Source organism: Nansenia antarctica, assembly GCF_963989245.1.
Source record: "Nansenia antarctica genome assembly, chromosome: 18".
In the NCBI taxonomy this organism is placed as follows: domain Eukaryota; kingdom Metazoa; phylum Chordata; class Actinopteri; order Argentiniformes; family Microstomatidae; genus Nansenia; species Nansenia antarctica.
Window position 1 is genome coordinate 16,417,359 of NC_137691.1, and position 27,953 is coordinate 16,445,311.

At 44.0% G+C, this 27,953-nt stretch overlaps 1 protein-coding gene across 1 annotated transcript; it reads right to left on the bottom strand.

Annotated features, from left to right (window-relative positions):
- Positions 1 to 1,657: 1,657 nt before the first annotated feature.
- On the bottom strand, positions 1,658 to 20,277 carry LOC308173025 (ankyrin repeat and SOCS box protein 3-like; the record flags this gene model as incomplete). The annotated part of the gene is made up of 9 exons (XM_080547991.1): positions 1,658 to 1,704; positions 3,274 to 3,407; positions 4,115 to 4,324; positions 4,516 to 4,693; positions 5,001 to 5,136; positions 5,262 to 5,374; positions 5,467 to 5,637; positions 5,886 to 6,046; positions 20,138 to 20,277. The coding sequence occupies 9 exons, from the start codon at positions 20,275 to 20,277 to the stop codon at positions 1,658 to 1,660; spliced, it is 1,290 nt and encodes a 429-aa protein (XP_080404117.1).
- Between the last annotated feature and the right edge of the window lie 7,676 nt (positions 20,278 to 27,953).

The window sequence follows — 27,953 nt, forward strand, 5'->3', positions numbered from 1 at the left end:
CAGACACAGACACAGACACAGACACATATGTGGCAGGGCTCTACGCTAACCTTTTTCACTAGGAGCACATGTGCTCCTAAATGAAAAATGTTAGGGGCACACAAATAAATTTAGGAGCACAGTGAAAAATGTAATTATAACACATTTTTATTAGTGATTTTGCCATTTTTGCACCAAAATCACACATTGGCCCATGCCTACAGCCCTACTAGACGCAGAGTTGATGGCATTGTATTATGGTGACTAGCTGTGTCAAGTTCTCCTGGTTAGCAGCATGTTCATTCATTCATCCATGTCATGCCTGTCAGCTAGCAGCTAGCAGCCCAGCCAGGCTTTAGGGCTAGGTCTGTCAGCTAGCAGCCCAGCCAGGCCATGCAGAGGTCTGTCTCCATGCTGCCCACCTCCCTGCTGCTGGGTCAGGCTACATCAGTCACACACGGTGGCCAGACAACTCCACATCTAGGGGTATTAAACTACCCCACATCCAGATGACCAGTCCCCAGCCCCATGCTGCCCGGGGTGGTGACATGTGGAGGTGGCCAGCCCAGCACGGTGCCTCTGCGGCGGCTAGCTGTTAGCACACCACCATCCCCGGGGGTCCCACCTCTCTGCCACACTCAAGTACAACATGTTGCATTTTCATGCCATTAGGCAACTTGCTTCCTAGGGTTTCCTAGGATTAGAGATGCATTTGGACTTCTGGAGTACCTCCACTACTTTCAATGGGTTCTGAAGGTCTGAGAGCTTTCTACTTTCTACCCTGGGTAGTTAACCCTGTTTGTAACCTTGGGTTCAAATCTGGAGTGTGTGGGACCAAATCTGTAGATGTGGTGAGCTAATGAAGCTAATGAAGCTTGAGATGAGAAAAGGGCGCTTGTCTCTTTAAGGCCCAGGAGGAAGTTAGCGATTAGCGATGTTAGCTTAGCGCCAGTTTAACAGAAGTAACTTCACTTTTAACATGACTTCCCGTGGGCGAATTTGCGAAACCTAGGATGGTAGGGGGTGGCAGGGCAATACCGCTACCTGATTGGTTGGCGAAGCACTCCCTCATTGCCCCATCATTGGCTGGCAATACCGCTACCTGATTGGTTGGCGAAGCACTCCCTCATTGCCCCCTCATTGGCTGGCGAGTCTACCATCTAAAGCCATGCGGCGTGTGAACGGGTTGAAATGCACGCCCAGAGAAGTTAGAAGTCATAAGGAAACATGTTTATTGACTGGGCAACACAGTGTAAAAATACACAGCTTCATAAAATAAACCAGAAACACTCATTCTGCAGTCTGCACGTTTTATTCTGATATTAACCACCCACAAACCATATTACTGCATAAGCAACCACACAGGGGAAATACAGTATCAAAGGAGCAGAACATTTCAGGAACATTTCAGAACTTTAGGAGTTGTTTAAACTTGAACTCTCTTAGATTATATTCAAGCCGATCAGCTACAGTGTTAGAAGTCATAAAGAAACATGTCACGTTCACGTTGTTGACGTTGACTGTTGATCTCATTTGCATACTCACGCTACGTTCATGTCTATAAATGTTAGAGCGCCAAATAAATCTTCCTCTTTCCGGAATGTTAACCGATGCGAGCAGTCGTGTGTACGTTATCCTTTCTATCTAATATATCTATATATATATATATTATTATTATCTACGCTGGATGCTTGCTGAGGAACTTGGCTGAACTGTCAATGACATCTGGACACAAGTGGACAGAGGTGGTCAGTGGAACACTTTTTGGGAGACGCATATTACAAGTTTAAACAGCAATGTTTCTTGCTGTCCACTTGCAATCTAATCTCAAAAACACATTCTAAGTGTAACAGTCTCATTGTTCCCCACCCTTCTAACATGTCTAACATTTTACATTTTGTATCAATTAAGGTAGACTACTGAAGGAGAAGTGAGCGAGGGAAAAGACGAGAGAGAGAGGGAAAAGATCGAGGCAGCCATGAACATTAAGTCTGAAGATCGGCTTGAATATAATCTAAGAGAGTTCAAGTTTAAACAACTCCTAAAGTTCTGAAATGTTCCTGAAATGTACTGCTCCTTTGATACTGTATTTCCCCTGTGTGGTTGCTTATGCAGTAATATGGTTTGTGGGTGGTTAATATCGGAATATTAATTTCGTTGTTTGGTACCTGTACTGTAGCAATGACAAATAAAGTCCATTCCATTCCATTCCAAAACGTGCAGACTGCAGAATGAGTGTTTCTGGTTTATTTTATGAAGCTGTGTATTTTTACACTGTGTTGCCCAGTCAATAAACATGTTTCCTTATGACTTCTAACTTCTCTGGGCGTGCATTTCAACCTGTTCACACGCCGCATGCTAGCGTTTACGTTAGCCCAAGCTATAGCTTATAGCAAGGAGTCTGGCTTTAGATGGTAGACTCGCCAGCCAATGAGGGGGCAATGAGGGAGTGCTTCGCCAACCAATCAGGTAGCGGTATTGCCAGTCAATGAGGGGGCAATGAGGGAGTGCTTCGCCAACCAATCAGGTAGCGGTATTTCCCTGCCACCCCCTACCATCCTAGGTTTCGCAAATTCGCTTCCCGTGGTCGTAGCGGGCTGGCTGACGGCTTAAAATGTGGCCACACGGTTCGCGCAGATTTATTTTTAGAATAAAAAAAAAAAAAAAAAAAAAAACGGTACTCGCACGTGTGCTCGTGAATTTATTTCTCTAGTCGCACAGATGTATTTTTAGTCGCAAATGCGAGTGAAATGGTCGCACTGTAGAGCCCTGTGTGGCTGTTATATACTCGCCAAATAGACCACTAGCCCATACCACCTAAAAACAAGTGAACTACATAATTGGCAGTTCATGAGAATACACACGTGAAATGTGAGAGATGAAAGCACAAGTAATGCGATGGAACCAGACACAGATTCTACCCAAAGTTGCTCGTTATTATTCAGAAAAAAGCTATGATTGACATGTCTGTGCGTCAGCCATTATGTGTCTTCAAATCGATTCATATCATTGTTGATGGCCACAAAATAAAAATGCCCATTTTGTTTGCAACATAGGACACTCAACTCACGATTCGATACGATTTTTCTTTTTAAGTCATTTTTTCTGAGTGGGGCAGTCCCACTCATATTTCTAATTTTATTGGACAGATATAGTGAAGACAGACAGGAAAGTAAGATACATATACAGATAATGACATCTCTGTACACCTCTACTATCAGGGTAGAGTGTTGGGATCAGGGCAATATGCAATTGGGCAGCTATATTCTGTTTTACACTTGACATGTGTCTTACCTTGGTGTGAGCGTGGAGTCCAGGTGTTCTGTGTTCGTCGCTGGTCAAGTATGTCTAATAGCGGCCGCGGCAGAGTCGACCAATTCTGAAACTCCAGGAAGTAACTTAGCACCTCAGGATCCGCCTTCTTCAGCCTGAAACCAATCAAACACAACAGACAATGTAAAGCAGTGACATTAGCTTATAAGAGTTTGTGTGTGTGTGTGTGTGTGTGTGTGTATGTGTGTGTGTGTGTGTGTGTGTGTGTGTGTGTGTGTGTGTGTGTGTGTGTGTGTGTGTGTGTGTGTGTGTGTCTTACATGATGGGCTGCAGGAAAAGGGAGGGCTCCAGTCCTGCCTGCAATAGAGCGGGAAGCCAGTAGAGAGCCGTCTGTAAGCCTGCGTTCAGCGCCACATACAACAGCTTACTCAACTCCTCTGGCGTGAACATGCTTCTGCTCTTCTCCTCTGGTCCGGATATGTTGATGCTCTTACTCAACTGCTCTGGTCTGGAGATACTCCTTTGCTGGATTATTTGCTGCAGCTGCTCGGGTTTGTGGGTGCAAATGGCATAAATCCATACCTCCTGATTTAAACTTGCCCCCGCAGCTAACAACAACCGGACAGATTCACTGAGACAGAGAGAGAGAGAGACACAGAGAGAGAGAGAGAGAGAGAGAGAGAGAGAGAGAGAGAGAGAGAGAGAGAGAGAGAGAGAGAGAGAGAGAGAGAGAGAGAGAGAGAGAGATGAGGGTAAAGGTAAGACTGGTGGAGTGCAAGGGAAGTGTGTGTGTGAGTAATCAATCCATGTCACTCATAGTGTGTGTGTGTGTGTGTGTGTGTGTGTGTGTGTGTGTGTATACCAGTTATCTCTGCGTCCGAGGGCGCAGGATAGGGGTGACTCCGAGCCAAAGCGGGAGTTAGAGTTCTGGCCGTCTGGGCTGAAGCCCTCTCTCAGCAGCAGCTCCACAGCGTGGCTATGTCCATTCTCCACAGCCAAGTACAACAGACTCACTGAAGCCACTCCACGGTCACATGCACGATCCGTCACAGTAATAAGCTTGGCTAGGATACTGCAAGGACAAAGACAAAAACACCCATCGACCCACCCACCCACACCACACACACACACACACACACACACACACACACACACACACACACACACACACACACACACACACACACACACCCACACACATGTGAGAAGATGCCATGTTTCTTTGAGCAGGAGAAAATATGTTTCAAATGCATGTTTGCATACCTGATGTGTCCGAACTGCGCTGCGGCGTGGATGGGGAGCTGTGGCCATGCGCCATGGCAGGCTAGGTTTGCGTCAGCACCGTGGGTGAGGAGAACATCCACACAACCCTCATGCCCTCCTTGAGAGGCTACCATCAAGGGCGTAGCCAAGTCCAATGCCTGGGCATTAACATTCGCACCTACAACCAAGACATATATTAATATGCAATATATCACAGTATTTATAGGCAGTATATTGGCTCCCATAATATTTATATATATACTGTATATATATATATATATATATATATATATATATATATATATATATATATATATATATATATATACATATACATACATAGCATTGGATGCTTATCTTTCATCTTTTTTGTCGTGTAAACAACTGTAATGATTATGCACATGAAAAATATAAACAACTCCACCAGTAAGCCATCACACACAAGCAGCCATTTACAAAAAGCATACAGATGCAGAGCTGTGTACCTGCATCAATGAGGATTTGCAGGCATTCCTGCTGTCCGTACTGTGCAGCTACAAACAAGGGTGTGATCTTGTAGTCGTCGTCATACACTTCAAGAATACACTTGCCCGCCAGGATACACACAATCTCCCTGTAACCCTGAGGAGAGAGTGGGAGTGAATTTCTGTGTGTGTGTGTGTGTGTGTGTGTGTGTGTGTGTGTGTGTGTGTATGTATGTATGTGTGAATGTGAGTGTGAGTGTGTGTGTGTGTGTGTGTGTGTACCTTGTAGGCAGCTTGGTGAAAGCAGGTCCATCTTGAAGCAGTGTGTGTTCCATTGACCTCTGCCCCCTTCCTGACCAGCAACTGTACAACCTCCTTATGCCCACCATCTATAGCTATTCACAAATATACACAATGACATTGAGTAATCAAGCCTCATAGGGTGTGTGTGTGTGTGTGTGTGTGTGTGTGTGTGTGTGTGTGTTACCTGTGTAGAGAGGACAGGACAGGTCAGTGGTTGGCTGGTTGAGGTTGGTACCTGCTCTGAGGAGGAGTCTGACCACTCCTAGGTGTCCATGTTGTGAGGCCAGGTACAGAGCAGACTCACCCTCGTGTGTTACAGAGGCAACATAGTCACAATGACCGCGGGAGGAACCTGCTGCTCAGAGTCAACGGAGAGAGGGAATCTTAGGTGAGAGTGCACAAGGTCTACAGTCACAACAATAGGGAAGATTGAGAGGGGGAGTAAATATCGTGGCATGTTTCAACTACCTAATTTGGCACCGTCCCCTTCATCCTCTCTATTTCACCAGAGCATAAATGGCTAAAGTGACAATGTAAATATTCAATTGTAACACCAAGCATGCAGACAGCCATCATCGCAAAGCTCTCCCACTCATTTCTCACCTGCAGCCCTGAGGAGCACACGTACACACGACGTTGCACCGAGCGCCGCAGCTTCGTGGAGCGCGTTCCAGCCACGGATGTCTCTAATGTCCACGCTGAGGCCCCTCTGGATCAGAGAACGCACCAGGCCCCGGTCACCTGTGCGCACTGCCGCAGCAACGCTGGAAACGGTGTCTGTGTACTACTCAGTGAAGTCCATCCTATCACCCTCAACCAAGTCTGAAATAAGAGAGGAGAGGTGGTGAGAGGAGGGTGGAGTGGAATTTAAGTAAGTACTAATTAGCCTGTATTACTTAAAAGAAGATCAATTCAGTGCAAATATACAACTCCTGTAAAAAGTATAAGGCACAAAAAAATATGGTGGGAAAAAAAGAACAGTACTGCTTGACAGATCTGTCTCTGAACACTCAAGTCCATCCTATCACCCTCCTCAACCAAGTCTGAAATAAGAGAGGAGAGGTGGTGAGAGGAGGGTGGAGTGGAGAAAGAGGAGATGGAGAGAGAGCGATGACAGGAGGGTTCAGAGAAGCAAGGAATGCAGGCTATGATAAAACAGACAGGGGTAATGATGATCGCTCAATTATACGTTTCCACACTATTCGTAAACTGTGAACACCTCATGTCATGTCCAATTCAATTCTGCTATCTGACTGATATAATAACTACTTGGTTAGGTAGCCAGATGGCGAGCAGGCTAGGTGTGCGGTTCAATGATTGTCGCTAGAGCTCAATACAACAAGGCAATCACGTCTCTCGTAGAAGGTGGCTTATAGCAATGCAATACTTATTTCAGAGTTGTAATAAAAAGGAATTCATGTTAAATCAACGTGGGTTTACCATATGAATCCAGTTATGCAAAGTGAAGTGTTTGCCAGTCCTGTTTATTTGGCAACATCAACAAAACAAAACACAGATGTAGCCGCCCACTTTCAACTACTTCCGTATAATGTCACATGGTAGTTTAGGACCAATACGGAACGGCGTCTGCTTAGACCCTCCCCTTTTTACCTAATATGAACTCCGGCAGGCAGGCGGGAATCTGCTTCCAACTTCAGCCCTCGTGTCACCCTCACAATCCGGACAGACCAGGCAGGCACACGGGTTCACTTTCAAGCTGTTTTATTTATCTGAATGTGCAAACAAATTGATGGTTATCCACACTAGGAGCAACAAAGACCTGGTCTTTAAATTGAAACATAGTGAAACTGACTGATAGGGAGACTGTGACGAAATGGACAATGTAGGAATTGGATAAATCCAGAAGGTGGCAGTAGTGCAACGCGAAGGATGCAAGCTGCCGTTAAACCCAACAGAAGAAGAAGAAGGAACCGGATGTGAAACAAAGATGGTGGACCAGTAAACGTACCCAGTGCTGAGACCGAAGACAACACGAGTCATTTATTAAGTTTATAACTGTGCCAGAGGGCAAACATTACAACATGTTCACTTATTACACAACGACTGGGAAAGCGACACTAGCTTGAACAACAACGGAGGCGCCGACCTGACGGTAGGAGTTGCAGTGTTGCTGTGAGGTAGCTTTGTTAGCTTTGTTTAAAAAAAAAAGCAAAATCCGCCACAAGTCTAATCATTCTTAAACTTTGTAATACCCTCATACCATTTTCATATCATTTAATAAACAGAGATTAATATATTCAATAAAGGTTTTTTTTATATTAACATTTTCCTTATTTTTACTTCATAAAGGGGTTTGGACATCAACATTGCATGTCACGTCATTGGGCCAATTGCTTTTGGTCCCTTGAAAAGGAGGGGGCCACGTATTAAAGAGCTGTAATTTCTAAACCCTTCCTCCAATTTGGATGTGAATACCCTCAAATTAAAGAGGGTATTTGAGAGTCATATTCATTCTATAACTGTAACGTGAATATGTTTTGGTAAACAGCTAAAATAACAACAATTCTGTCAGTCCAAATATATATATATATATATATATATATATATATATATATATATATGCACCTAACAGTAGCTTGGCCACTGTTTTCCAATTCTGGTAAAAAAAATAAAATAAAATATAATGTTTTGATGAAATTCTGTCACTCTGTTTTAATATTTTGATCATCTGTGTTGGTAGGATTCCCTGCACTGTTAACTCTCCATCTGGGCAGTGAGATGGATGCTTCTGCTTATTCAGTGTCAGAGAGCCAGAGGACACACCTTGGGTCCTCTGATGCAGAGACAGAAGGACAGAACCACCGGAAGGACAATCTTATTAGGCTCCAGCCACCACCACTACCACCACCTCCCACCCACAGTAGGAACCATCACTCTCCTAACATTAAAGAAGAGTACGACACACCGTGGGATAGGTTTTTACGGGACTACATCAAAAACCAAAAGGCCAAAGATGAGATGCTCAGCACAAATGCCTCAGGGCAAGATGCACATGCTCTTAAAGAGAGGCATCGACTCTCTGAAGCACCGAATGACATGGATAGTGACAGTAACGCCAGTTCAGAGGTCAAGACTAGAGGTCAAGAGGTCAAGATCGAAGAGTGCTATGGTAGGAATTCCTCTCAACAAAGGCCAACCACAGGCTACGCTAGGGCGGACCAATCACATCCTGGATGTGAGTCAGGTGGTCACAAGAGCAGCTCAGTGATTGGATTACAGGAACAGCAGAGAAGGACAGCGGCAGGGCAAATCTCTGGGCAAACGAAACATGGTTGTGGTCATGACGACATGCGCCAGTGCTACGTCCAGTGTGGGAAGAAATTAAACATGGCGGATATTGTGACAATACAGCAGCAAATTAGAAGACGAGAGCAACACCATTGTGCTCCAACTGATCAGTAAGTCACACACATGCTGTGAATCCTGTCCACAAGTATTGTGTTCAATAATTCGCCATAGGGTGCCAGGTGTCAAGTATGCAAATGGTGGTCATTGAATTGATATGATGAATCATACTGCCAGTTACATGACTAATAAGTCGATTTGTAATTGAATTAGCTCAGTAACACATTTCAACAGCAGCTAAACAGTTGGTAATTAAAGGGCAGAACTATAAGCACATCTAATAGATGAATGTCATGTATGATATCGCAGCAAGCTAGCTTGAAAGGGAGCTGCCAGTCAAGCGTGCAAAGTCCACGCCCATACAGCCCTCGGAACTGTCTGACCAGGAAGTTGAGCCTAACAAGAAGCTTATTTCCATTTATTTTTTGTTAACATTTTTCCTGGAAACAAAATACAATTGGAACCATGTAATGTCTACTTTCCAGACCCTTTAATTACAACAAATACAATCAGTAATCCATGTCCATTTGCAGGACGTGTCCTGTCAGACTAGATGGGAGTTCAGTGAACTGTTTGTCTGTCATTTCTAATCGACCCTGCGTTGTTTGTGCCTCCAGTGTTTCTAGCCGCAGGTCCTCTTCAGCTCATGTAACCATGGTAACCATGTATGAACCAGAATGCACCGAGTCCCCCGGATCTGGCTGTGGTTCTCCAGCCCTGAAAAGCCCACAGTGGGGTCCAGAGATGGTGGCAGTGAAGCTGGAGGAAGAAGATGTAGAGGAGTATGGTGTGATGGTAAAAGAAGAGGATGGAGGAGACCAAATGAGAGAGGAGGGAGTGATGGTAAAAGAAGAGGACAGAGGAAGAGTGGAGATGAAAGACAGTGAGATGGATGGTAAGTCTTTGTTATTGGTGAGTGTAATTGCCCTGTTGTAAAGTCAGTGCTACCAGTATATGGAAGCATATAGTGGACTTAATTCAAATGTTAATGCAATTTGAGATTGCAATTGCTTGTTCCACTTTTGCACGCATTCTTTCGGTCAATATTCAAAATCAAATGCAATCATATGATTTGCATTTTAATTTTCATGTAGCTGGTATGCAAGTTCATTCTGAAAAAAGTTCATTCTGAACTGAAAATTACTATGCAATCCCACAATAGCATTTTCCACTTTTTCCTGCATTACTTGAGTCAATATGACAATTGTAATGCAATAATGTGATTAGCGTTTGCATTTCCATGTTCTAGTAAACACATCCGCTTCGTAGCTGACAACATTCAAATGTTGACCATTTCATGCAATAATGGTATTGCATGAAACACACACGCTTATAGGCTAATATATTTGAATATATTATTCAAATGATCCCATTCTCATATTCTACCGGCCTGTCAGTCATTCTCTGATGCTCATGACAGAATAGAACTAATAATTGAAAATGTAGCTGAATTCTCTGCGATCATGAATAATGATAATCAGACTACATTAGGGCTGTCCCAAACGACTATTTTTCTAACGATTAATCTAACGATTATTTTGTCGATTAGTCGGTTATTCTAACGACTAATTTAACGGTTAGTCTAACGATTATTTTTTTGCTGTTCGATTAATGTATCACTTAATTTTCCCCAAATAAATGTCAAAAACTTCTCTTATCAACATTTCAGTATTTTATTCAATTATTCTTGCACTGCAGGGCAATATTCCACACAACAAAAAAGATCCTCTCTTTCTTACAGTCCAACATAAAATATTATATTATAAAATATAAAAGTTAACTTCAAGTAAAAGGAAAAGTGCAAGGAATGCAGTAAATTCTGTAAAAAAGTGACATTCTAACCGGAATACCGTATACTCTCAGTAACAATCTTTAACAATAACAATCTCAACATAAAATATAATATTATAAAATATAAAAGTTAACTTCAAATGTGTTGATCATCTCACGAAAGCCTTGACCCTCCACAATAGCAACAGGTCTCATGTCCTTGACGATCATCTGTAAGATGCTGTTAGAAAGCTGAGCAGCCATCTGGGGTGTGCATGGAGTTGTGCTCTTTTTGTGGAAAAAGTTTTCCACACTGCTTTGCTTCCTGAAAATAAAAAAAGCACACATTTCTTATCATGTGTAGGCCCCTTAATGTCCACCTCACTGCTATGTTTAGCCAACATGGCCATTTAGAAGTCTGTCCATCACCACAACACATAGCTAGCTAGTAGCTACATGGCTAGCTAACTTTACTCTCGCTGCTATGTTATGAATAGCTAAATTGATGCTAACGTAGCATGCGAGCTACGAGCTAGATAACGTACAGTAGGTGCGAGCACCACAATAACAATAGGCTAGTAAGGCTACCGTAGCTAGCCAGCTACATAGCTAACGTTACTCTCGCTGCTATGTTATGATTAGCTAAATTGATGCTAACGTAGCATGCGAGCTACGAGCTAGATAACGTACAGTAGGTGCGAGCACCACAATAACAATAGGCTAGTAAGGCTACCGTAGCTAGCCAGCTAGTAGCTATCCATTTTTCACTGATACACGGCCGGAAAAGTGAACAGAAATACAACGCTGACTTACGGTGCTAGCTTGCGGCTGTCTTCACAAAGCGCTCCAGGATGCTTTCGCTTGAGGTGCTCGTTCATTGCAGTCGTACTGCTGTGATAGGCCAATTCATTTTTGCACAGTTTACAGACCACCACATTGCCATTGGTTTCTTTTTTTGTAAAGTACTCCCATACTTTGGACGATCGTGGGCGAAGTCTTTTAGCCGCCAGCTCGAGTAGGCCAGCTCTGCCTCCGTGTTTGCACTGGTCGCAGCCATGTTGTTTTTTACGACTAACCGACGCATTTTACGGCAACCGACGTATTGACGTAATCGATGACGTCGATGACGTCGAATAATCGTAACAGCCCTAGACTACATGCACAATCACTTCACTTCTACTAATACGGCTGATTAGCTTCCGGTCCAGCGCTGTTCCCCACCAGCTGTTTACAGGAGCTCCGCAAAGTGTAACGGACGTTACGGACAAGCTTTTTCACAGCGGACAGTCAACCAGCTGTTTTCAGTAGCATGTATTCTGTCAAATTAAATTATTAATATTATTTGCTTTAGCTCTCGACTTTGGAAGTACAGAATGCCTGAGAGCCTTATATTGCATTATATTTTGAATGGTCATCTGGTGCCTGAATATTGTGTAATCCTTTACATAAATAATGACATTTCCACCATAAATTGATGCAGAAAAGGCACAAATTGGTGCATATCAATTCACCAGAATGCAAGAAATTAAGTGTTTGATGCCCGTGTGAGGATCCCCAGACAGCCCCGCTTCATGGGTCCCCCCGATGTCAAACGCCTGTGGTACCACCTCCGCCTCATTTTGAGCCAGGAAAAACCCTGTAAACATACCGTAACAAATACTTTGGCTAGCTAAGCAGGGCTTGACGCTTACCTTTTCCCCAGGTAGCACTGTGCTACCATGTTGAAAAATTTGGTAGCACACCAAGAATTTCAATAGCACAATGAAAATTGCCAATGAAAAAAGACAATTTTCGTATGACGACAACAAATGATCATAATCATAACATATAAAAATGATAATAACCGGCTCTTGGCCGTAATAAAAATGGAGACTCACACAATGTAAAGGGGAAGTAAGAATATTAATTTCAGTTGGCCCACGGTTCGGTATGAGTGAAGCAAGTGAAGTGACAAAGAAAAACTATGAATGGGGATTTTCTCTGTAAAGCCTGGTACACACATAAAGATAATCTGGCTGATTTCCCTCCTTCCGACCAAGGACAGCAAATGCCCGATTATCGGATGGCTCTAAAGATTATCCTACAAGATTATCCTGTGGTGTGAGGTGTTTTAAGATTCAATTTCTCCCGACAATCTGCTCGGAAAGTGGTCGGGGCCGACAATCGTAAATATTAAACGTGTTCAATGTTTACGATCAAAAGTCCTCTTGTGTGTGGGCAACTACCGACTCCTGACAACTCTCGAGCAGGGTTGCCAGATGGGCTAGTTTTTTTTGTGGAATTAGTGGTTTTAGACTGTGGTTATCCTAGAGAGTGTCAATCCCATCTGGCAACCCTGCTCCCGAGTCCGATTGTGACGTGGATGGAATGTAGCCAATCAAGAAGCGAGCTGACTTCTTCTTTTCGTTCTTCATTACTTTATTTGCCCTGTCGCACATGGCTGCCTCGTACAGGTTAATCAGGGTACTACGTTAGATCACGTTTGATCACGCAAGATTTCTGGCTTGGGGAACGAGACTCTAGACCAGTGGTCACCAACCTTTTTAAGCCCAAGATCCCTGACCTCGGCCTTGGTGAAGGCAAGATCTACCTATTGAAGCGTTGAGAGAAAAAGACAGCCAAGATAGTACTTAATGACGTTTATTTGCCTGTATTTTAATTAGATGCAATGCATTGGTCCAACATTAAAATTGATGCAACAACAAAAAAAAGACTGTATCAAGCATATCAGGCAGCTGTCTTGCTTTAAGAATGGTACATAACTGAAATTCAATTCAAAGTTTGATTATGTCATTTCATTACAACACAAAAAAATAAAGGCATGGAATGGAGGAATGTATGATAAAATAATTTTGTTCATAGTAATGTTAGCTGACATTCTTGACATTTTGACACTTGACTGACTTAATTATTATTCTTACTTATTAACATTGACAAACATATTTACAATTAGCATTTTATAAAGTAGAACTGTAATGTGTACTTTCTCAGTCAGTGCTAAGTGCAGTCATCTTATGCAGCATCACTTTTCACATCAAAACAAAAGTAAAACTAATGTGTACTTTCTCATATTATTAACATTGACAAACATATTTACAAGTATAGCATTTTATAAAGTAGAACTGTAATGTGTACTTGTGTCTCAGTCAGTGCTAAGTGCAGTCATCTTATGCAGCAATACTTTTCACATCGAAACAGTCATGTTACTCACTCAAGTCAGTGTGATGGTTGTGACTGGATACTGTCTACAAGTGCTTTGTAGTTTGGCTCATAGCTACTGACTGCCAGTCTGAGACAGTCTGTGAGGTGTCTGTCAGTAAGGCGGCTCCTGTACTTTGAAAATGACATTTCACAGAGATATGTGGATCCAAAGTAGGCACTCACTCTTAGTGCACATGCAGTGAGAAGAGGAAACTTCCCTCTGCTGACAAGTCCCCAAAAGTCACTGTCCCTTGACCTGGCTTTCAGCTCTATGTCATTTTGTAAATCAACCATCTCCATGTCAACTCCACTTGGCAAAGTAAATACTTGCTGGAATTTGGCTGCTACAAGATCTCTATATCAATGGGCACAAATGGGTTTGAGACAAATGCAGCAATATCTCCCATGACATCTAACTCACCAAAACGCCGATTGAACTCTGTTGCCAGTTTGTCCAGGGGAGCACAGTACTGCTCAGGGTGAAAAGCATCATTGTCTTCCAAGGCCTGTGCCATTTTCTCCAGGTTGGGAAAGTGTGTCAGCCTCCCATTCTTTAGGTGTGTGTGGTCCAAACACAGAGCTTGGCCTTGAACCCATTTACTGCGCTTATCATGTGGGGAAGGTGTCGGTCTTTTCCCTGCAGCTCGTAGTTGAGTGCGTTCAGTTTTGCGGTTATGTCTGTCAGGAACCCCAGGTCCAGTAGCCACGCATCGTCTGCCAGTTCCTTGTGTTCCTCGTTCCTTGTAAGTAAGTAGGCCTAAGTAAGTAAAGCTTTATTTATATAGCACCTTTCATACAAGAAATGCAGCTCAGTCCTTTACAACAGGAATAAGAACATAAAGTGAATAAAAACATATATAAAAACATATACATGCATAGAATGAATATAAAAGCAGGGGGAAACAGTAAAAAGAAAAGGTAAAGATCTGACTTTCCACACCAATTTAAGTCCTTTGCCTATGAAAATATTTTTGCCTTGTCGACAGGAACGTCTTGATCTCGGGCAGCAAGTCGACAAATCGCTGCAGCACTTTGCCGCGACTCAACCACCGCACATCAGCATGGAGAAGCAGGTCTCCGTAAGCAGCGTCGAGCTCATCCAATAACGCTTTGAATAAGCGGTGCTGAAGCGCTTTCGCTCGAATCGAGTTGACTAGTTTCACCACCAGTGTCATTACATGGGAAAAGTCCAACACCTTACCAGCCAAGGCCTGCTGACGAAGGAGGGAAAATCAGGGTCATTACGACACAGTCCAATAAATCCATTGCGCGCACCGCGCATTGCTGGGGCCCCGTCAGTAGTAATCGCCACTAGTTTATGAATGGGTATGTCATTTTCACCGACATATTTTTTGAACTCATTGTAAATATCCACACCCCTCGTTTTCTCCTTTAAGTGCAAAAGAGTGAAGAAATCCTCCTTTGTTGTAGAATCCTGGAAAACCATTTTGACAAAAGTTTTTTTTGCGAGTCACGTAGCAGTACTATTCTCTTATCTGATTGGTCACTTTCATGCAGCATTTGCGACACAACAGTTTGAGAGAGAGAGAGAGAGAGAGAGAGAGAGAGAGAGAGAGAGAGAGAGAGAGAGAGAGAGAGAGAGAGAGAGAGAGAGAGAGAGAGAGAGAGAGAGAGAGAGAGAGAGAGAGAGAGAGAGAGAGAGAGAGAGAGAGAGAGAGAGAGAGAGAGAGAGAGAGAGAGAGAGAGAGAGAGAGAGAGAGAGAGAGAGAGAGAGAGAGAGAGAGAGAGAGAGAGAGAGAGAGGCGCGTGCAAAACATAGGCTCTTTGTGTATTTATTTGTCTCATTTTCTATTATTTTTTGGGACAGGGAAAGTCAATCAAAGATCTACAGGGAAAGTCTCAAAGATCTACCAGTCGATCGCGATCGACGGGTTGGTGACCACTACTCTAGACTGTCGTAACGACAGATCTTTATTAGGGATACACAATATGCATTTTTTCTAACCGATACCGATAACCGATGTTTACCCGCTTCCCTGTGGCCGATAACCGATATCATAAGCGATATGAGAACAGATATAATTTCACATTTGATAACCTGTAGTTCATGCACACCTGAAGGTAAGAAAGGCTGTCATCCAGGAAACCGGAAATAAATGCTGCTAACAGCTAGCGGCTAACAAAGCACAGCACTACGAAAGTTTCAACTGTATTTTAATAACATCACAACATGCTGATAGAACATCAACATGCTAAAAACACATAACTACACATAATTAGATGATCACACAGTCCTTGCTTTTGAACACGTCCTAAAACGAAAGTATATTTACAAGCCATGTAAACCGATAGCCGATTACCGATAGCCTCCGGACAACAATAACAATGAATCAATTCCTCAAAGTATACATATTAAGAGAGCTATTTATAGCGGTTTCACGTATGCGAGTGGTGTAGCCCATATATGCATTGTGCGCATATTATGTGCATATACGACACGCGTGAAGCATTTCTGCGACACGCGTTTCTGTTAACTGTTTTCGTTCCCTCATCGCTGTATTCAATGCCAAAATCATATTCCTTCCATACAGCGTGCTTGCAATGGTGAATCTTCAGGTGACTTATGAGATTCGTTGTGTTGTAACTCGTAGACCTTTGCCCTCCTTTCCGAACTTTTGCCGAACATGTATTGCAAATTGCAAACGCACTATCTGCCTCAGAAACTCAGAAAAATGTCCACACCGGGGAAGCCATGTTTCGCTCTCGTCTTTACACTGCGTGGCTGTACGCAGGCGCAGCATCATGAGCGTGACAACCGGAACTGGAAATATTTCTGGCTTCATAGTATCGGCTCTATATCGGCTAAAATGTAATAAAACCGATAAATATTTAATAACATTAATTTCCCATAAATATCGGCGCCGATAATATCGTGCATCCCTAATCTTTATGTATGTAGTGCAGTGTTTCCTCCAGGAATTTTTACCATGGTGGCGGGTAGTGCTGACTTTTTTCGCGTGCACGCGCACGCGCGCTCAAAACAACGACGTCATTTCAGCCAAAACTCGAAAATAAAATGTTTTCCTGTAAATTAAAAACAAGGGTAGTCCGTCCGTCCGTCCCTCTCTGGAATGGAATGGAATGGACTTTATTTGTCATTGCTACAGTACAGGTACCAGACAACGAAATGGTCCATTAAATAAAATGACACGGTTCAAATGTTCACGCCGGCAGTCCGGCTCTCACACATACTGGCAGCGTCCCGGTCTGACTTAGCTCTCGTTTGTGCACGGCTTTCTTTCTTTCCTTCCTTCCTTCCTTCCTTTATGTGAAGTGGCCGGTCCCGGGCACAGCTGCCTCGCATCCGCTCAACGAGCCCGGCGGTTCGGTGCTGCGCTGATTAGCGGATGCGGGACAGCTGTGTGAGCGGATCGCTCCATCTCTCATCTTGATGAAGATGAATGATCTTTATTGTCATTGTAACAGGTACAACGTAATTTAAATGAGGAATCACAAAACAGTTTTGCAAGCGCGTCGCTTCGCGCTTGTGGGTGTGTCTAGCGCTGTGAAGGTCTGAAAAGCGGCCTAAATCTTTTTTTTTTTTTTTTGGTTGAGAAATCTGCATGGTGGCGGAGGAAATTCCATCGTGGCGGACCGCCACGATGAAATGCATGTAGAGGAAACACTGTAGTGTGCTGAATTGGGAATATCGGCGCACACCACACACACAATGGAATCAGTATCCTCATCCTCCTGGACCTCTCTGCTGCCTTCGACACTGTCTCCCACACCATCCTCCTCAACCGCCTCTCCACCCACCTGGGTGTCACTGGTACAGCCCTCTCCTGGTTCACATCATACCTCTCCAACAGGGAACAGTTTGTCTCCATCCACGGCTCAAGCTCCCCCCCAGCCCCAGTCAACCAAGGCGTCCCGCAAGGCTCTGTACTCGGACAGATCCTCCGTCGTCACGGCTTTAACTACCACTGCTACGCCGACGATACCCAAATCTACCTCAGCTCCACCCCATCCTCTCCGCTCCCCCCCCAGTCCCTCATCAACTGCCTGCTCGAAATAAAAACCTGGATGACATCTAACCTCCTTGTAGCACCCTATAATGTAATAATTTCCTGATAATGTAATAACACCTTATAATGTAATAAAATGTCCACTTAACTCCATCGAAAATGTAATAAAACCCAATAATGTAATAATTGACCAATAATGTAATAAAATAACCTGACTGATATTGTAATAACATTTTTACTGATAATGTAATACCTTATTACATTATTGGGAATTTCTTACACTTTCAGGTGGGTCTTTTTTGTTTTTAAACTGATAATGTAATACTTGACAGATAATGTAATACTATGTTCATTTTCAATCCAGAGTTCTACTTTTTATTTTTAAGAATCTAAGACTGTTGTATACACTGGATTTAAGAATCTAAGAATCTTATTTACACTGGATTTAAGAATCTAAGAATCTTATTAACACTGGATTTAAGAATCTAAGAATCTTATTTACACTGGATTTGAAATAACAGAATGACTACTGGGTTAAATGACAGACTTGCATATGTGCACAGGAAGATGATGAAAGTGATATAATAACAATTTATGAGGGGATATGTAGGCATATGTTTGTGTCAGGTGTCATGTAAGTGTGTATGTGTTGAATGAATGAATGCATATGTACAGTGGGTGCGGAAAGTATTCAGACCCCTTCAGTTTTCCCACATTTTGTTGTATTATAGAATCAATTTAAAATGGATTAAATTAAAATAATTTGCCATCAATCCACACACAATACCCCAGAATCACAACATGAAATCAAAAAATCTACAAAATTGTACTAAACGTAATGCTTTGTAGTACAACCAAATAAACACATTTCCTGCAAAACACAATTATGGATACGAGAGAGATTATTTTTTACATTAAGGGATTATTTTTTGCCATTCGGTTATAGTCCAATTTTGTAGAGTGACTGGCATGATGTTGTCCCATCGGCTGTGCTTTTACCCCTCCACCATTCAACTTTTTTGTAAGTCTCCCCAGGCCTCAGGGTCACATTCCTGAGCAGTTTTGTTACTCTCCATTTTCTCAATGTTTTATGGCAACCTGATCTACACAGAGTCTCATTGACTCCTATGCAAATTAGAAACCCTATAAAAACAAATATGTTCATTCCAAAAAACGTATGGAGTCATTTGTTGATGACATTTTTGCATTTTAGCTTTTACAGTGTCATAGCAAAGGGTCTGAATACTTTCTACATGGGGGGTTTCTAGTATTTCAATTTTAAAACGTTTACTAACATAAAAAATAAAAAAACTGATTTCCTGTTGTGATTCTGGGGTATTGTGTGTGGATTGATGGCAAATTATGTTAATTTAATCCATTTTAAATTGAGGTTATAATACAACAAAATGTGGAAAAACGGAAGGGGTCTGAATACTTTCCGCACCCACTGTATACCCTCCTCAAATGAAGAGTTACCAAAGGTTTTGTTCATGTCCCTGAGTAATCTGCACATATGCAAGTCTGTCATTTAACCCAGTAGTCATTCTGTTATTTCAAATCCAGTGTAAATAAGATTCTTAGATTCTTAAATCCAGTGTATACAACAGTCTTGGATTCTTAAAAAACTAATTGTCGAACTCTGGATTGAAAATGAACATAGTATTACATTATCTGTCAAGTATTACTCTACTGCACTCTACTGTCACACAATTAATCAGAGTTTTGAACTCCCCCAGGGAGATGAGATTATTAACACTACAACAGCCATGGGTGGGGTCATTTGACCTAGTAAGTAAAAAAATAATTACCGTATTTTCCGCACTATAAGGCGCACCGGATTATAAGGCGCACCTTCAATGAATGGCCTATTTTAGAACTGTTTTCATATACAGGGCGCACCGGATTATAAGGCGCACCTTCAATGAATGGCCTATTTTTGAACTGTTTTCATATACAGGGCGCACCGGATTAACAGTACAACATCTCTGTAATTACAGTACAGTACATGACGTAGCAGACATCAGGGTCTGGGTACATTCCTAAACAATGCTACGAATGAACCAACATTTTTGTACGGGAAATGGACAATAGTAACGAAATTGATCTCAATCCCTGGTATGTAGCTGTCAGGGGAGGCTGGTGAAGGTAGAAATCGGAGGACACCTCATTGTAATGCAACACAATGGAATGAGGAACGCTATCAAATACAGGATGTTTTTGACACCATTCCTCATTCCATTCCATGTACTCCAATGATCCTGTCCTCTGATGTCTCCCTCCACCATCTTGTAATCTCCTTCTGCTAGCTGTGTAAGCTGAAATCTATTTTCTGTACCGTTGGATGCAAGTCACTTTATGACCTAATATAAAAAAGAAAATACTGTCTAAATGCTGTCTTCAGATCTCCTTCATTGTAGTCTTCAACGTCTCTGTTTCTGTCTGTCTTCTCTCTCCCTTGCTCTCTCTCTCTCTCTCTCTCTCTCTCTCTCTCTCTCTCTCTCTCTCTCTCTCTCTCTCTCTCTCTCTCGCTGTGAAGCGTCCAGATGCCCGGCCTCCCAGGATCCTTTGCCCTCCGAGTCGCTGGACTCGGTCATGCCGCGGCTGGTCAGCTTCCTCCCCGCCCTGCACCACGCCCTGGTCAAGGTGGCCTGCAACCCGCCCGCCGACATCTCCGCCGGGGTGGAGCGCCAAGCCCTCGCCTACCTCAGCGGCCTGAAGGACAACAAGGTCCGCCCCTTCCCCATGACCGAGTACGACGCCAAGCTGGACGACCGGGAGCAACTCTTCCCTAAGCCCAAGCATCACAAGCTCAACATGGACGGGTACCTGCGCTCCTACTTCTACAGCCCCACCATCTACCTGGTGCCCGTGGCCAAGGCCAAGGAGCTGGTGGAGGCCCACTGCAGCCTGCCGGACTCCGCCAGCTCCCTCTCGGACCCGGAGAGTCCGGAGAAGCCCGCCCCGGAGGTCCCCAAGCCCAACGGGGGTCCGCAGCCTCCCGAGGTTCCTCCCTGCCCCGCGTCGGAACCTCAGAGGGTCCAGCAGCTGCTCAACCTGGTTCTGGACGTCCGGGGCTTGAAGAGGAAGAGGAAGATGGAGCAGGAAGCGGCGGAGAAGACACTGAAGTATCTGAAGAAGGCTTCTCAGGAGAGGGGGGAGTTCAGACCAGGTGAGGTTTTACTGTATTGGGTGGGCGGGGGTCAGATCAGGGGGGGTCATTTCTAAACGTTGCGTACGCACAAAAGAAGGCGTACGTAACTGACGCAAATTTGGGGATTCATAGAAAACTTCCTCTACACACACTGACCGATGCATCCGCACATAAACTGGAGAAATGAGCGACTGCGATGGCAGCACTAGCATTGATGCAAACTAGTCACCTTTCGGCGAAATTCGCTGTTTTTAACTCAAAATAGGTCATCCACGTGAATCATGGAGATTTGCAAAAAAAAAATTATAATAGGGGGGGGGGGGGGTCATGAAAGTTGTGTCGTGACGTCATCATGGGCAAAGCAGTTCGTTTCAGTGAACTCATTCATTACAATCAGTTCACTAAAAAGATTTGTCCAAAAGAGTCGTTCATCCAATCATTCAGTGCTTCTCAGAGCTTCGACTCACTGCGCGTAGTCCATTCACTGAACTGAAACACGTCAGTGTCCAGTGAGCTGAGAATGTAGGGGCGGGGCCGCCTTCGTAAATTCACTTTGCGAGTGACGGCCTCTCGTCCAATCAAATTACTTGGTCCATTATAACATTGAACCCAGTGTGGGCTGGGCTCTGGCGAATTTACGAACGCGGATAAAGGTACCGTTTTCAAACAACTGAAAGCTACTATAAATATCGTACCCTATTATGTAAAGACTTAGAATTTCACGACACTTAATTATTAAATAAAATATTTGGTACTACTTCGAGACTTTCAAGACAAGAGGCTTCCCACCAGTTCAGTCAGTGACACCTGACACCTGCCTGTAATTAGTTCAGATTTCCTCGCCAGCGAGTTGCATCGTGGAGAACTGCACACACTCACGGTAAGTAACCTGTTTGAGTAATTATATTATGGGGGTGGGAAAAAATGAAGTATATATTAATAAAAAAAGAAATGCGGGTGGTGAGGTAACTTGACATGTTAAGGTTTCTTCTAGCTTGCTAACGTAACGTAAATTAGCAATGGTTCTTCTCCATAGATTACGTTTACAAGCACACCAAATTCAGATTAAAGTCAATATGCAGGGTATTGTAACCGAATAGGTGTTTATAGGTGTTTATATGCGCTGTAGCAACTGGAATATTCTGTTTACATTTGAAAGGGCAAAATAATCTGGCCGCATGTAACTGCGTATTAAGGTACACTGGGCATGCGCGTACTGGTTGAATACAGGAATATGGTGTGCATGTAACGCAGTCATTGATATCTACTTTAGCATCATCAGTAGCCTAACTACTAGTAGCCTAACTGTACCACCCGCTTCAATTTGTTTTCAGAATGAGAATGAAAGAATTTGGAGAGGAAGATGCCATTATTGTGGCTCAGCTAGATGCAGGAGTGGGGTGCAAGTGGAGCTGGTCCTGGCTGAAGCTAGACTCAAAGAGTGACGTAAAGGGCAAAGAATATGTGTTCCCTATGTCTCCGTTTTTTTAAAAGATTGACAAACCAGGACATGCCCGGTGCAGCCTCTGCTGCAAAGAGATTAATTATTCAACCAAGGGCTGCCATGCCCTTGTGGCACATTGTAAAACTGACAAACATTGCCAAAAAGTGGTGACAATTATGACCACACACAGTGTCATACCACCGTCAGCAAGTCAGGGCCCATCTCAGCAGAGCCCATCAACTCAGGGTCCATCACAGCAGATCCCATCTGCTCAGGGCCCATCAGTGCAAGGCCCAGAGAAGATGAGAGAAAGAGTTACGGTGCCAGTACCCCTGTTTGAAAGGGTAGCAAATGCAGAGGTGAGTGTGCATATAGTGCTATATAGATAACAACTAGCACAGATAATATAAAGTCGTAAGCCTAGACTTTGTTAATCAGAATAGGAAATCCCCCATATACAGTGAATCGCAGTATTGAATTATTTTTATAATGATGTCATGTTTACTTATTACAAGCTATGTGCAAGTGGTAACATATAAAATACTAATACTATTTTCGGGGGTTTTCCAGGCAATGGTTCTTGCAGTTCTTGCAGAACATTCCCTTCCCCTCTCTATAGCCCCTGTCATCCGTGAGCTTGCTGAGACACTGGCTCTGGATAAACCAGCTCTGGCAGGCATGAAGCTATCCCGGACAGCTGCCACATACAAGATGGTCCAGGGCCTGGGGCACACCTTCTCAGAGAGGACGTTTGAGAACATTCGGTCATGCCCTTTCTCCATCAACCTGGATGAGAGCACATCAAGCTCCAATAAGAAGGTGCTGTCAATCCTTGTCAGCTACTTTAATCAGGAGCTGAAGCATGTGGTCGTCGAGCACCTTGGCTCCATTGAAGTCCTAAAGGGCACTGCTGAACATCTGGAAAAGGCCCTAGTGACCTTTTTCAAGGAACACTCAATTCCATTTACTAACATGGTTAGCATGATGATGGACTCCTGCAACGTCATGCGAGGGAGTAAGTCCGGGCTGGAGACCAGGATAAGGTCGAAGTACTGCCAGAACCTCCTGGATGTTGATGGAGATTCCTGCCACCACATCCACAATGCCGCCAAAATGTTTGCTGCGCCCTTTGGCCACTACCTTGAGCAGCTTTTCACGGACCTCCACACAGATCACCAGTGGGCTTCAGACCAGGTAATTGTCATAGATATTGTGAAATATATGCCTGTACCAGAAATACTTGTTGCATAATGGCAAATAGGCTAAGTAAGCCCTTTTTTTGCCTGTTTTCAGTTGAAATACCTGATGGAGGTATGCGAGTTTATGGGCATTCCAGGCACCAATCCACAGCGGTTTGTGGCGCATCGTTGGCTTTCAGCCTATGATGTGGGCCTCAGCACTCGCCGAATGTTCCCTGCATATAAGGTGCTCTACTTCGGGTTCCAAAATACATTGTATTTCATCTCTCTCTTCCAGGAATGACGCAAGTTGGGAAGGACAGGAAAGAAAGGGTGTGGAAGAAGCTCTGGTTTGAGAGTCGCAAAACAGACCTCCAGCTGAGCATTTACCTCGGCGTCCTTCCCATCATGAAGGAGTATGTGATGGTGTTCCAGGTGTGTATTTTCACATTAATGAATTAGTGAATTATCAATCTCTGATAGATAAACTAAATAGGCCTATCCTTGTATTCTCTCATTAGTTAGATTGTGATATAAACAGACCCTCAACTGCAAGTCATGTCTGTGTATGGTAATAGAATTGTTGTAGCATTTTATAATAATGCCACTATTCACAGGGCAGCCAAACCCTTGTCCACAAGCTGCATGACAAGCAGCTTGAGGTTGTGAAAACCTTCATGGGGTGCTTTATCAAGGCTGAGAATCTCCACACCACCCCAAAGAAGCTCATGGAGTTGGACTTCAAAGACAAAATGCTGCCTCTCTGTGAGCTGTATGTCGGACAGGTGGCGGAGAAACTGAAGGCAGAAAATCCACGCAATCAGGTTAGTAAATGTATTAAAAATGGCAAATCAAACATTTATACATTTCTCCAGGTAAAATGATTTAATTGCAATCGTTTTAATGTTTTCCAGACTGTGCTAGAGTTTCTCGAAACAGCGAAGACTGCATACATGTCGACAGCGGCATATATGCAGAAAAAGCTGCCACTGGACAGCAGGACCCTGCAGTCACTGTCTGCTTTGGACCCATTGGTGAGAGGACACTCCGAGACGGGCATCCTCCTGAAGCGGCTGGCAGGGATGATGAGCCACTTGGTGCCACCCCAATTTGACGTGCCAATGGAAGTGGTCAAATTCAGCAATGATCCCACCCTTCCCCTGTACATTGATGGGGACAACATGGGTAACTGGTGGGCAAATATTATTGACACTGGAAGGTACCCAGGCCTCAACCATGTGGTTCGAGCGGCACTCTCCATTTTCCATGGACCAATGGTGGAGTCATCTTTTAATGCCATCCAGACCACCAAGTATGCCCTCAGGTCCAGGGGTCAGACAGCGATCCAGATGTTCAGGAGAGAGAATGTCAAGTTCTCAAAGGTTGACAAGGTCCTATGCAAGAACATCCACACTGCAGGCTCAAAGGACAAGGCTCGCAGACAACAGGCCCTGTTAAAGAAAAAAGGGAGGCAGGAAGAGTTTGGTTGCCAGCCAACAACCAGTGCTGCACAAAGCAGGAAGACTGCAGTGGAGGAGGACAGGCAAGCCACAGTGAGGCACATGGCTGCTCAAAAAAGAAAAAAAGCACTGGAAGTGCTGGTACAGGCAAAAAAGCCAAAAAAAGCGATGTGCTTGGTGGGATGGACTGGAGTGGGTGGATGGTTGGGGTATTCATCAGAATTGGTTTTATTTGTTAAAAAATAAATGTTATTTATAGTTCAATATTGTTCAAAATATATTTACAAAATAAATTATACATCTAATTCTAATGCGTTTTCATTATTGTTACCACTGCTTCATAGGTCTGAATAACACTGACAGGCTTTATATGTGTCCCTTGAACAGAGCTTGTATAGAAAAATGATGCATTGCATCATGGGAAGGTGCCTGGGCGCCGCGCAATGATAATTTCCGTCGTTTTCAATGAAAAAAATGTTGTCACCTTTTTGGGCCATCACCAGTTTGCACCCCTGTCTATGACTGATCATGGAATTACAACTGTTGAGCAAGACAGTGAGTGACAGTTAAACTAGATACAACGTGAATACTCTTAAACTGAAACGTTAAACTTGGATTCTGTCTCCGTTTGAGAGAATATGCTTTAAATCAATTGTTAATGATAAAACATTGATACGGTATCCATTTGTTGTAATATCTCTGTAACTCTCTGAACACTTCATGTTCCCACAGCGTGTGCAGACTCCAGAGATGTGGTGTTACTTCTGGCACTGCTGAGTCTATGGAAGCAGCACTTGTTCTCATGTTGTTTCTAATCCTGTATATGTTCCTATTCTTACAGGAGAGAGCTCCAACCCAGACTCAGACATGGAGCCCAGCTCCACCGCATCAGGAAGCCATAAACAACACAGACGGAGGAGGAGGAGCTCAAGACAGAAGAATCACCACTGTTTAGATTGCAGTGAGAGTTTCATTTGTCCAACTCACCTTAAATCACAACCACAGACTCAAGGAGGACAGAAGACTCAGTCTTGTCTTCAGTATGGAAAGAGATTTGGTCATATGAGCGATCTAAAGAGACACCAGAGAATACACACAGGAGAGAAGCCATTCTGCTGCTCCCAGTGTGGGAAGGGTTTCAGTCGGGCAGGTGACCTAAAGAGACACCAGAGAATACACACAGGAGAGAAGCCGTTCTGCTGCTCCCAGTGTGGGAAGAGTTTCAGTGTGGCAGGACACCTAAAGACACACCAGAGAATACACACAGGAGAGAAGCCATTCTGCTGCTCCCAGTGTGGGAAGAGTTTCAGTCGGGCAGATGAACTAAAGAGCCATCAGAGAATACACACAGGAGAGAAGCCGTTCTACTGCTCCCAGTGTGGGAAGAGTTTCAGTCATGCAGGATCCCTAAAGATACACCAGAGAACACACACAGGAGAGAAGCCATTCTGCTGCTCCCAGTGTGGGAAGAGTTTCAGTCATGCAGGATCCCTAAAGATACACCAGAGAACACACACAGGAGAGAAGCCATTCTGCTGCTCCCAGTGTGGGAAGAGTTTCAGTCGGGCAGATGAACTAAAGAGCCATCAAAGAATACACACAGGAGAGAAGCCGTTCTGCTGCTCCCAGTGTGGGAAGAGTTTCAGTGAGGCAAGAAACCTAAAGACACACCAGAGAATACACACAGGAGAGAAGCCGTTCTGCTGCTCCCAGTGTGGGCAGAGTTTCAGTGTGGCAGGAAACCTAAAGAGCCATCAGAGAATACACACAGGAGAGAAGCCGTTCTGCTGCTCCCAGTGTGGGAAGAGTTTCAGTCGGGCAGATGAACTAAAGAGCCATCAGAGAATACACACAGGAGAGAAGCCGTTCTGCTGCTCCCAGTGTGGGAAGAGTTTCAGTCGGGCAGATGAACTAAAGAGCCATCAGAGAATACACACAGGAGAGAAGCCGTTCTACTGCTCCCAGTGTGGGAAGAGTTTCAGTCATGCAGGATCCCTAAAGATACACCAGAGAACACACACAGGAGAGAAGCCATTCTGCTGCTCCCAGTGTGGGAAGAGTTTCAGTCATGCAGGATCCCTAAAGATACACCAGAGAACACACACAGGAGAGAAGCCATTCTGCTGCTCCCAGTGTGGGAAGAGTTTCAGTCGGGCAGATGAACTAAAGAGCCATCAAAGAATACACACAGGAGAGAAGCCGTTCTGCTGCTCCCAGTGTGGGAAGAGTTTCAGTGTGGCAGGACACCTAAAGACACACCAGAGAATACACACAGGAGAGAAGCCGTTCTGCTGCTCCCAGTGTGGGCAGAGTTTCAGTCAGGCAGGAAACCTAAAGATACACCAGAGAACACACACAGGAGAGAAGCCATTCTGCTGCTCCCAGTGTGGGAAGAGTTTCAGTCAGGCAGGAACCCTAAAGAAACACCAGAGAACACACACACTAGTTAACACGACTGCTCCCAGTGTGGGAGGTGTTTAAAGGAGACAGGAGCCCTAAAGAAGAAGGGGGGGTCTGCTGGCTGCACCATCATCTACTGTATGTTCATGTGCTTGTTGATCGGATCAGGGAGAAGGTTGTGTCATGACATGAGCCTTTGGGTTGGGCAACCGAAAATCGGTACTGGTAGGTACCGGTTACTTTACATTCGGTATATACCGTACCGAATTGCAAAGGAGATTTCGGTACCTCATTTCGTTACTTTTCTATCTCGCCCCCTGGTGTCCGGTGTCATGCAACAGTCAACTGGTGACTCGTGACGTCACATCGCCTGTTAAATTTCCACTCAGTGCGTGTCGTGATAGTGAGCTGAGCAGTTGTGTTACGAGTTAAGAAGAGTGAGTGAAAGCATATATACTAAATTATTATATTATCTGAATTGTATTATTATTATTACTATTATCATCATCATATTATCGAATTTCGCTAGCTAGCCTAGCTACGAGGTCACCGAGAAGACCTCACAACAAAAGCTCCAACAAAATTGTCTCCTCCAGGCTGTCTACTGCGCTAGATAAAGCAGGGGATGACGCCATTTCTGTGGCTCCAGCTGCAACACAGCGAGGGCTGCGTTCGTAAATTCGCTCCGAGAGCGCCGGAGTGCACACTGGGC